The sequence below is a fragment of the Corvus kubaryi genome, unplaced genomic scaffold, assembly GCF_017639235.1.
Source record: "Corvus kubaryi isolate FWS band 111438036 unplaced genomic scaffold, C.kubaryi_AGA036_p1.0 132, whole genome shotgun sequence".
Taxonomy (NCBI): Eukaryota; Metazoa; Chordata; class Aves; order Passeriformes; family Corvidae; genus Corvus; species Corvus kubaryi.
The window spans coordinates 8,421,638-8,432,107 of record NW_024580666.1 but is presented as its reverse complement, the minus strand read 5'-3'; the positions used below and the strand labels follow the sequence as shown (position 1 = coordinate 8,432,107).

General features: G+C 40.4%; 2 protein-coding genes and 1 long non-coding RNA gene across 6 annotated transcripts in view; 2 read left to right on the top strand and 1 right to left on the bottom strand.

Moving 5' to 3' along the window:
- Positions 1–10,470, top strand: part of MPPE1 (metallophosphoesterase 1) — a 35,940-nt gene that overhangs the window by 13,970 nt on the left and 11,500 nt on the right. The gene's annotated exons all lie outside the window — the stretch shown is intronic.
- LOC121666354 lies at positions 291–1,433 on the bottom strand. The gene is made up of 2 exons (XR_006016648.1): positions 1,199–1,433; positions 291–585 (listed from the first exon to the last, which is right to left on the bottom strand). It is a non-coding gene; the product is annotated as an uncharacterized LOC121666354 (long non-coding RNA).
- On the top strand, positions 1,430–9,016 carry LOC121666324 (centrosomal protein of 290 kDa-like). 3 transcript variants are annotated; one of them, XM_042031791.1, is made up of 7 exons: positions 1,430–1,651; positions 2,712–2,851; positions 3,452–3,532; positions 5,400–5,490; positions 6,168–6,342; positions 7,245–7,342; positions 8,685–9,016. In XM_042031791.1, exons 1-7 carry the CDS (start codon positions 1,619–1,621, stop codon positions 8,811–8,813), a joined length of 747 nt encoding a protein of 248 aa, XP_041887725.1. In that variant the 5' UTR covers positions 1,430–1,618; the 3' UTR covers positions 8,814–9,016. The 3 variants fall into 3 exon arrangements, with proteins under 3 accessions (XP_041887725.1, XP_041887715.1, XP_041887734.1); XM_042031781.1 differs by having other exon boundaries at positions 6,168–6,354; XM_042031800.1 differs by lacking the exon at positions 3,452–3,532 and having other exon boundaries at positions 6,168–6,354.

Genomic DNA, 10,470 nt, shown 5'->3' with positions numbered 1-10,470 from the left:
AGGAGTAATGGGTACAAATTGAAAGGGGAAATTTAGGCTGGATATTAGGAAGAAATTCTTTACTGTGAGGGTGGTGAGGCACTGGAACAGGTTGTCCAGGGAGGCTGTGGATACCTCAGGCCTGGCCAGTGTTCAAGGTCAGGTTGGGTGGGGCTCTGAGCAACCTGGTCTGGTAGGAGTGCAAAATTTGCAAGGCACTGCAATCGGGTGGGCTACATGGTGAAGATGGAGGGGCAGGTGGCGTCTAGCAACATTTGACACAAAAATAAAAAAGAAAAAGGAAAAAATGATGGAAATACGATGTGCTTTGAGTGAGGCAAGATTTTATACAAAGACAGGAGATGCAGAGAACAAGAGAAGACCTAGATTTGAGACCTAGCAAATGAGAGAGGAACAGGAAAGGTTTTAAACTGCCAGTAACAGAGGCTTGGAAGACCAGCAGGCAATGATCACTGCTTTGGGTCAGTCTTGCTGTGATAGCTGGTCTTCCTGTGGCTGGTGAGTGCTTGCTGTTGGTAGGTGTCTGTAAGGTCCAGTCCTGAGGGTGAAAAGCTTTTGTTCCGCCTGTGTGCCCTGCAGCCAGGCCTGCCAAAAATACCAGAAAAATGATAAAACCAAATCACAGAATCACAGACTGGGTTAGGCTGGAAGGGACCACAGTGGGTGATCTGGCCCAACCTCCCTGCTCAAGCAGGGTCATCCCAGAGCACATGGCACAGGGTTGTGTCCAGATGGTTCTTGAGTATCTCCCGTGAGGGAGACTCCACATCTCTCTGGGCAACCTGCTCCAGTCTGTGGTCACCCTACAGTAAAGAAGTTCTTCCTCATATCCAGGTGGAGCTTCCTGTGAATCGGTTTCTGCCTGTTGCCACTTGTCCTATTGCTTGGCACCACCGAGAAGAGCCTGGCTCCATCCTCTTGGCACCCTCCCTTTAGATACTTATACACAAAAGGCAAAGCTCAGCAAGTAGTAGCAATGGCAAGTACCACCAACACTAAGGACACAGCTGCCGCTCCCCACTGGGCAGCAGCATTATCAGGCACGCTGTTATCTGCTGCCAGGGGGATGTCTGGGCCCGCCTGTATCTCTGTGATGGGGGAGATGCAGAACCTGCTTTTGCAGAGATCCCTCACTTGGCGTGCTGGTGTATCCGTGCAATCTACGGCTGGCAGACTTCTCAATGCCCCCAGCTGGTACCTGTTAGTCACAGAAAGTCACAGAATCACAGAGTACGCTGAGATGGAAGCGACCCAGCAGGATCATCGAGTCCAACACCTGGCCCTGCGCAGGACACCCTGAGAATCACACACCAAGCGAGCCTGCGAATAAAACTAATGACAATTTAGAAGGCACTGGGCTGTTGTTTCGCCGGCTGCGGAGGCGGACGCTCGGGGCAGGGAAAGGCTGCGCTCCCGGGGCGCAGGGCGGCGGCGGCGGCGGCGGCGCACCCGGGGCGCGCGGCGGTCGCTCGGCTGTGACGTCCCTGCTCGCGGCCTGTCCCGGGCCCGTCCCGGCCTGTCCCGGGCCCGTTCCAGCCTATCCCGGGGCCCGTCCCGGCCTATCCCGGGCCCGTCCCGGCCTGTCCCGCCCGCTGCCCCGGAGCTCCCGGCGCTCGCCATGGCCCTGCCCGTCGTACACAGGTGCCTCCAAGTGAGTACGGCCCCGGCTCCCGGGAGTCCCGGTGCAGGAGCGCCCGGGAGGGCGCGGGGGGCTCGGCTGGGCCGGGTTTGCTTTGGGGGCCGAGCTCGGGTTGAGAGCGCAACGCGGGGCTCGATGCCGGCCTTCCTTCTGCTGGCCCAGAGCGTCGGGTATACTCACACCCTGTAGCAATACAGTTTTATATATATATATATATATATATATATATATATATTTTTTTGTGTGTATATATATACATGTATATTATATAGTAGTTTTATATATGTACATACATATATATATATACACGCATACATACATATGTATGCTACATATATACATACACTATCTAGTGCGTATATGTTATACATATAACTAAATATATAATTATAGGTATTATATAATGTATATTGCCTTATATGTTGCTACATAGATATAGTTCTATATTGCTTCATATATTACTATAAATATCATATATGTTATTGTGCTGGTTTAAAGGCACAGAAAGGCACAAAATTAATTTCTGGGCGTAGAGCAGCGATAGGGGATACACATCGTAAAGTCACCCCAAGACATTTATATATATATGTCAAATATATATGACTGCGTACTGCTAGGCAAGGTCCAGCAGACATGCACGCAAGAAGTTCAGCTACTGTGGCTGTCTTTTTGTCTCTGGTGAGGTTAAATCAAAAATAAACACCAGCTTGGTTGCAGAGCTGATGTTTGTAGTTTAGGAGTATAACTGAAAACTTAGATGCTTTGTCCCTCTGTGATTAATTTTAAATGCAAAACCAGTTGCCATAATTCATTATGTTCCTTAATGAATTAAGAAGTTACATTAGACACCTTTAAAAAAAAAAAGTTAAAGAAGCTTTGTTGTAGTCAAATGTTAATGAAATTTGAAGCCAGTTGTTTTTCCTGCCATTTTCCTTCAAATGCTTCTATGGCTTAAGATAAATGTAGTAAAGCTTTTGGGAGAGGGTTTTAATATGAAGTGCTGTCAGCTTAGTTACTATTTGATTTGAAATTGTTCCTTGATTTTTCGTTTTTCAATTCTCTTCCTTTTCAGCTCAGTGATGAAAATGAGCAGTTAGTCAAGAAGGTGAAAAAACTACACATAAAAAATAAGGAGCTAGAAAAGAATCTGTGTCAGATCCAAGAACAACTGCATCTGCAGCGGTTAACGCCTGTCTGTGGCACAAGCAGAGAGTAAGAATTGTCAAACATTTCTCTTTTGCATCAAAAGAAGTGCAGCATTTCAGGACTTCTATTTTCATGTCCTTAAGATGAACTAGGCATTATCTGATCTGTATAATTTAAGGAACTGTCTTTGAACAGGGTGGTAGGGTGGAAAGTGCTGGAGGCCTGTAAAGGAACAAAGGATGTCTGGGGCATCTCATACAAAATTTATTGTAGTGAAAGAACAGTTTTAATAGCAAAAAGTAGTACTCCTGCTTAGCCAATATGCTCTCTCTGTTGCAAAGACTTTTACACTATTTTTCTACCAAAAGATGGTAAGATAAAGGTAAGTTGAATAGCATCAATGCTGTTAAAAAGGTTTAGAAACGGAGACCTTAGGACCTGAAAAACTGTAGTTCTAGTGGTTTGGAGAGTGTCCTGCCAGGATTTACATACCGGTTTGCAAAAACCTTCCAGGGTTTAAGTTTTGGTGTGTTTATGATCCTGCCTGGAAACCTCTACCATAAAATCAAACTGAAAAATAACTTGGCCTTTTTCAGTTGCTTTGTTTGATCCAATTAAATTTGTGAAATCTGATTTTATGAAGCTGTTGTGTTTGTTTCAATTAAGTGTTCAGGTTCAAACAGAAACCTGTTTATGGCATAAAGGCGGAGACAGCAAGGATCTGGTTCTAGAGAGTGACAGTGTCAGGTGAGTTCTTGGAAGCTGCTTCTTCATGGAATTATTCTTCTCTTTAGTGTAGAAAATGTTCATAGTTAAGTCAGTTGATTTTTTTTGGCTGTTATGCAAGTGGCTTTCAGCCTTTGAAACAATGGGAAATCATTCACATTTTAAAATAACTACAAAATCTTGGATTAAACTTGAAAATAGTGCTGAACAAAGAAAAAAATTGATTTCTTTCTCAAGTAGTTCATTGAGAAAAATTTAGTGAGCCAGGAACCTCCTTCATGTGTTTGTGCACACATATGATGTTTTTTGTAGATTTTTTAACCTAGAATTTTGTAGTTTCATCTTCTGTTTTGTGGAACCTTTCTCAGCTCATTTTATATTGCTCAGTGTTATGTGCATATAAAATTTATAGGCTGATACTGTTTTTTAAATAAGCTAGAGAAGCAGTTCTACTTTTCAGTCTAATTAATTTTAGAGTTGAACTACTACTTATGGTAGTTTGCCAATTAATGGTAGAATTAAACTCTTGTAACTGCTTTTCTGATGCAAAAGCTTGTCTTTAAGAAAGAAATATACTGAAACATTTTAACAACTAGGCAAGCTGCATAAAATATTGCTCCATCTGCCTATGACTTGGTTGTAAAATAAACAGGCTGCTCCATCCTTTCAAAGGCTGCTTTTTGTCCACTTACATAAATGGGTTGTGGATCTTACACAGATCTCTGTTGCTCTTTGGCCAAGTGCCCTGTTTTTAGTGTTTCCTTTAGGTGGCTGTTGAAGACCCATCTTCTTTTTTTTTTTTTTAATACCTTTACAGCGTACCAGACTCTCTTTGCAAGGTACATAGCTACATAAGCAGGCTGACTGACTGACTCTGGACTGGAATTGAGTTCCTAGTTAGGTGCTCATGTAGAAGAAGTCCACGTTAGTCTTTGAACTGAATGCTGTACCTGCCTTGTATTAGATTGCACATAGATAACCTGACCAAGCTTTTTTTTCGAGCATCTGTGTATATGTTCTTTTACAAAGCTGTGCTGTGCTACAGTGTTGCTCATCTCCTTGTGGTGTGCAGTCATGACTTATTATGAATGGCAGCTCTTGTGAGAATTCCTGAAAAAATATGAAAAATGTTTGCTCATGTCCATCAGTTAAATTGTGGGCCTCATATATGTTGGCTGAATACTGTGAAATATGGTAGGAAATTAGTACAGCAGAACTTGATGCAAGATAATATCAGAGGGACAGATAACAGCCCTAATCTGTTTATTTGACGTTTATTTTACCCACTCATTTTCACATTGATTTCATTCACTCATATCCTCACACCCACACACTTGGAAGCAATGAGATGCTTTGTACAACACAGAGAGCTGGGAACTGCCTCATATGTCCTCATCATGGGTTCTTGATTGGTGGTAAGAAACTAGTTTCTGGAGAAACTTTTAAAAATCCTTTAGGAGTGTTCTTTTTCTCTTCGTGTTGTGCTGATGGGGAGAGGAATGATGCTTGTGACATGCTGCAAAGTCACTGGCAGCCTCCTGTTGCTGGTGTGTGGGTCTTCCCTCAAAGACTGATTTGCACTGAGGTTTAATTGGAGTGTGGCCTTGTGTGTTGGGCAAAAACAGCAGGGTCCTCAGTCTGGCTGAGTAAAAAGGATTCTGTGCCATCCATACAAACCATTCTTTTAACTTGCTTTGCTGTTATTTTCTGGTGCTTTCTCTTTCTGTGTTGACAGTCACGTTTCATTCACTGCCATCTTGAGTATTTCTGTTACAAATCTCTGCAGCACAGCTACACCCCAAGTGATCTGTGTGGGGCATCTCTAACACTTCTACCATAACGGATGTCTTTCATGTTTACAGCAATTTATGCATTTCTTCTGTTTTAGACTCCTTCAGATGTATAATGAGCTACAGAAACGTTATGTTAAAGAAACCAAAACAAACAAGGAGCAAAGCGAAGCAATTAAAAATCTCACTGTAAGTAGCATTTGTAGGAGCTGGTATCAAACAGCCAAACATAAGCTTGTAGGGAGACTGGAAAGTAATTCTACCTTTGTGAAATGAGACCATGCTTCTCTTTTTATACCTACTTGGTTTCCCGTGACAGAGATAATGGAGAGTAGCCTGTAGTTCCCTTTAAAAGTGAACTCTGTCACTGGCATGTCTGAAGCAGAAAGCTGTCTCCCCTTTCCTTGCTTTTTTCTTTACTCATCCACCTACCTGTCCTTCCAATTGTATATGCACCTTGTGACCTGTCTTGCACCAGCCCTGGTATTTTTCTGCACGAAAATCTGATTTTTCTCAGAAATCCAGCAGTAAGCAAACCAAATGAAGGCAAAGAGTTTCCTGTTGGGTAGCAAGGTCTATGGGCTTGCTGTACAAGGAGTCTGGCATCATAACTGGAGTGAAAGTGGGGTTGTGTGGCCAGGAGCAGTTCAAGTGGGTATTGCCTCTTGTGGCACAGATCGAACATTGCAGCCGACCAGTCTAAATTCCTCATTTGTCCTTTGTTTTTTCTCCTTTCAGACCCTTTGGGTGAATGTAGTTTTTAAGTCAGCAATTGAAAGCTCTGGGTTTGCATTCAGGGTGTGTTTCCAGTTGTATTCAGTTGAACTGTGTTTTTTCTATGCATTTAAAAAAAATTGTTTTGACAGATTAAAATTAATGAGCTAGAGCATAATCTTCAAGAGCAGAGGCAAAGAATTGAGCAACTGGAATGCAAAAAGGTTTCTTGGAAAACTAGTGCTGTTTCTGGAAAAAGAAGTCAAACCCCAGAGGGAGGAGTAACTTCTCACAGGGACATTTCTGAAAAGAAGGAATCCTGTTGCAGTAGATATTTAGGTAATGGTGTAGTTGTATTTGATGATGTTCCTTCCAGTATGCCTAGCAGAGAGAATGCCTTTCATTTCTGATCTAGAGGCCACTCCAGGCTATTTCTTCTTCTTCAACCAGCAGTACCTAAAATGTCTTTTTCATTTTTGAAAACCTGTTACGTAAAAATGGCATTTTGTAATCTAGAATTCAGCCTTGCATTTTTTTGTTTGTGATAAAATGTTTGCTGTTTTCTCTTTTTCTGAAACTGGTCCGTTGGTGTAATCACGGGTGGGAGTGCGTGGCTGCATTTAGGGCTGGTATTTATTCTAGTAAGATGTATCTACGCAGATCTCTCAGTAATAATGTTTGCTGCCCCATTCTTTGGTTTTCAGGCACTGAGACCAAAAAGAACCTCTTTTTAGGTTTAAAACATTGGACGAACCTGGACGGTGCTGGTTTCAGCACATCCTTCCTCATATAAGTAAATCCGGAATTTCAGGTGTAATCTTCCACTTCAAAGCATAGAAAGAGATGGATGAGATCATCTAATGTAGGCATAATTTTCAGGAAATGTGCTGTCAGCAAGGGCTGATGTAACCCTCCTGTAAATCAGAAAAATGTAATCAAGGCATGTGATGTGTGTTTTGTGTATTGTAAAGTAAAATAATCCTACATTCTAAGAATCTGGCAGATTCAGATTATCCAGTTGGGAGATCCTGTTACCTTTAATAGTACCTGGGAATATGCTGGGTCAGTTCTTAAGAATAAATCACTGTATGAAAAAGGTACTTTAAGATGCTGAACCATCATTTTCTAATATCACAAAAGGTAGGCAGCTCTTTAGCTGTAATATGATTCATATGAGGGGGATGTTGACTGTGATGGTTGAACTCTACATTTTTTTCATTTGAATATAGAGCTATTGTTGAAGGAGATTAAAAAGCTGAAGAAAGAAAATGGAAAGTTGTCTGCAGAAAAGAGAGCACTAAAAAATGAGTTAGCTGGATTAGACAAGGTAATTTATTTTAAGACAAGCTTAACAGTAGGTGATTTTTGAAAAACTAACTTTTCCGCCTGAACTGAAACGTCTTTAGGCTGAACATATGTTGTTATCAAGTAAAATACATAAAAAATCCGTGTGTAGCATTCTGAGAGAGATGGAAATGAATGGCTCCTCAAAACATTCATGTCCTAAAAGGCTGCTCAGCTAAGGAAGACTGTTTTCCCTTGAACTTAAGCATGTCAAAGCTATGCCTCTGACAAAACTCCAAGTTTAGGGAGGGCAGAGGCTTTGAATTTTTTTGTTAGATCGATAGGTGTAAAAAGTGAAAATGTGAACATTTGGTAATTCTTAAAGTTATGTAACAAGATGATGAGATCTTACCTAACTATAGAAGACTCAGTTTAGTATACTGACATGAAGTTTTATTTTCAGCAACAAATTGTTTAAACTGATTTTTGCTTGTTCCTCAAGTCTTTTCATTGGTGGTTTTTTTTTTGTTGTTGTTTGTATGTTTGTTTTTTGCTTTCTGTTTAGAATCTATTTTCTTACCTTGCAGTCCTTTCTCTCAAACTAAATAATGTTATGGTATTAATTTCAGGGGTAACAGTAAAAGAGGGTGATAGTTCATTGGATGTGAAACTTGTAGAACATTGAGCCAGGGTGAGTTCTAGATCCCTGTGTTTGGGAATCAGGGACAATTTGTTGCTGAGAATTTCATCTTGCAGGAGAGAGATACATAAACCTGAGGTTGTGGCTTTTTATCAGTGGCCCTTTTTTTTTGGTAGTTTTAAGTCACTGTATGTTATATAAGATGTATGCAGCTGTTCATTTAAAAAACATGCTGGAAGAATAGGGAGGAGAATGTCAAATATAGATAGTTATAGGTAGATACATCGTTACTCTGGTAGCTAGAACATTCAAGGTTTGGTGAAACAAAGTCTTGGGTGATTATACTCTTCTGTCCATGTATTTCCCAACAATTTTTGACTTCACTTGCAAAGGATCAGAATGGGACGTTATTCCCTTGTCATATTGGACTGTCATTTTGTAGCTGTCTGGTAGATCCATATGTTTTCCTTTTTTTAATTAATCTTTCCTATTATTAGTCTGTATTCCAGTCTCTTAACATAACTTGAACTCTGCTTGTCTGTTCAGGGCAGAAATTATTAAATTATTACCTAAAGTTGTAGTTGATTGCGGTATCTCACCATAGCTATGTTTGCATAACTCAGCCATACACACATAAAAATATAAAAAGTGTCTTTGAACTCTGGAGTAACTGAACTCCTGACTAGCTCTTACTGAGAATGTCTTTGAAAGAAAGTTTAAGTTGAATATTTTGGGGTTTTTCTAGGGTTTTTTTGAAGAGGTAGAAGATCTAAAGCACGCTGTACAGGAATCTGTGAAACTGAACAATGAGTATGAAAAGTACTTGAAACAAATAAGTGTAATATATGGACTGCCTTTTACAGCACATTTGTAACTACTGGGTAATTTAATGCCAAGTAGAGTGTCCACATATTTTTTATACTTGCTGTAGCATTTAAAGTGGTACCACAGTTTGATAATGTTGTAGATTCAGTAATGGGATCTCAATATGACAAGTGCTCAGAAATGTTGTACTTTGTGACCTTGATTTTTTTTGTTTATATGTTTTTAAATAAACTGTGATCTGCATAACTTCAACTAAGTTTCAAACCCATCTCTTTCACACTTGCAGAATATATTGTGGTTGTGCATGTTTATGGGAATATAATAAAATTGTTTTATTTTGAAGAGCTTCCCAATTTATCCTTTTCTGTAAGCTACAGAACAAAATCAAAGTATCTGTGTAGATTTGGCAGTCTTCATGGATTTCAGCCCTAAGGATGTGCTAATGCAAACAGAAATTAAATCTATCATTAAATTATTGCAAAGGGGTTTCTTAAAAATGCTAAATCTCTGCTTGGATTTTTTCTTCAATCACAATAATAGTGAAAAATTGTGGATGAAGGAAGGATTTAGTGCTCAGAATTGGAAAGTGTATTCATAAAGATGGGTCAGAGAGTTTTGCATCATCAAAAGAAGAATTCATCAGAAGCTCTTATTTGGTTCAAGAGTGAGGTACTTGAAGAACTCTGGTATTTGAAGAGCTGAAAAGTGGGAGTGCAGAAAATCAGAGTCCACAAGGCAGAAATGTCTTGTTGCTTCAGGGAGGGTGAGCTTGGAATGAGAAGAGACAACTCCCAGTTGCAAGTGTAGCTTGCAGAACCTTGTGGGATTTGAACCTGAACTTGTTTGTAAGGACATTCCACAAAAGTTTAACATAGTTACATTATAGAACTATATTTTTCTGAAAGTTGTAAATCTCTACCTTTGTGACATTGTGATGGGAGAGTTGAGTGAAAACTCCTTAGGGTAGAAACACTAAGCTTGCTTATAACCTGATACAGCTTCTTTAGCTTCATAAAAATACATGCACACTCCTGAGGGATAGGACTAAGAGCAGGATTAAGACTCTCATATCTTACTGGTTTTCTTAAGACAGTTTTATGTAGGTGTAATTTAATAAAGAAATTTGCCTCAAAGCATGTGAGGTGTTCAGAGTTGCATATTCACTAGGCAATAGGGAGGGGAAAGCTCCAGAACTCCATGTTCCTGCTCTGGCTATAGACCACTGTGTGCCCTTGTTTCATTCTTGGCTCACTTGCAAATTAAAGCTGGATAATGTCCTGAACAAGAGATGGAAAAGGGAACCAGAAAAGGAGTGATGCAAGTCTGCATTGCCAGTAAACTTGATGGAAGAAAAACAGGAGGATAGCATGTGTAACAGAAAAATTTTAGTGCAAAAATGCTTGTAACATTCGTTAATAAGTAAAACAAACACGAATCCTGGAGAAGAAAGCAGTGCCAGTCACTGGAGCCTTTTCCCCCGCAGTGTTGTGGTACAAAGCTACACTTTTAGCGTGTTTAAACTTTGGCCCCGTTGTTAAATGATCCAGTAATTGTGCTCGTCCATAGGCTGATTTTTAAATGTTGGGCAGAACAAGAAACAGTGAGGAGTCCTTCAGTCTTTTTTCATAACTAAGGTCTTCCAGCTCTGCTGAGGGCACTTAGTCTAATGTTAGTCGTGAGCCGTGTAAGGGGGAGCGCCAGCCACG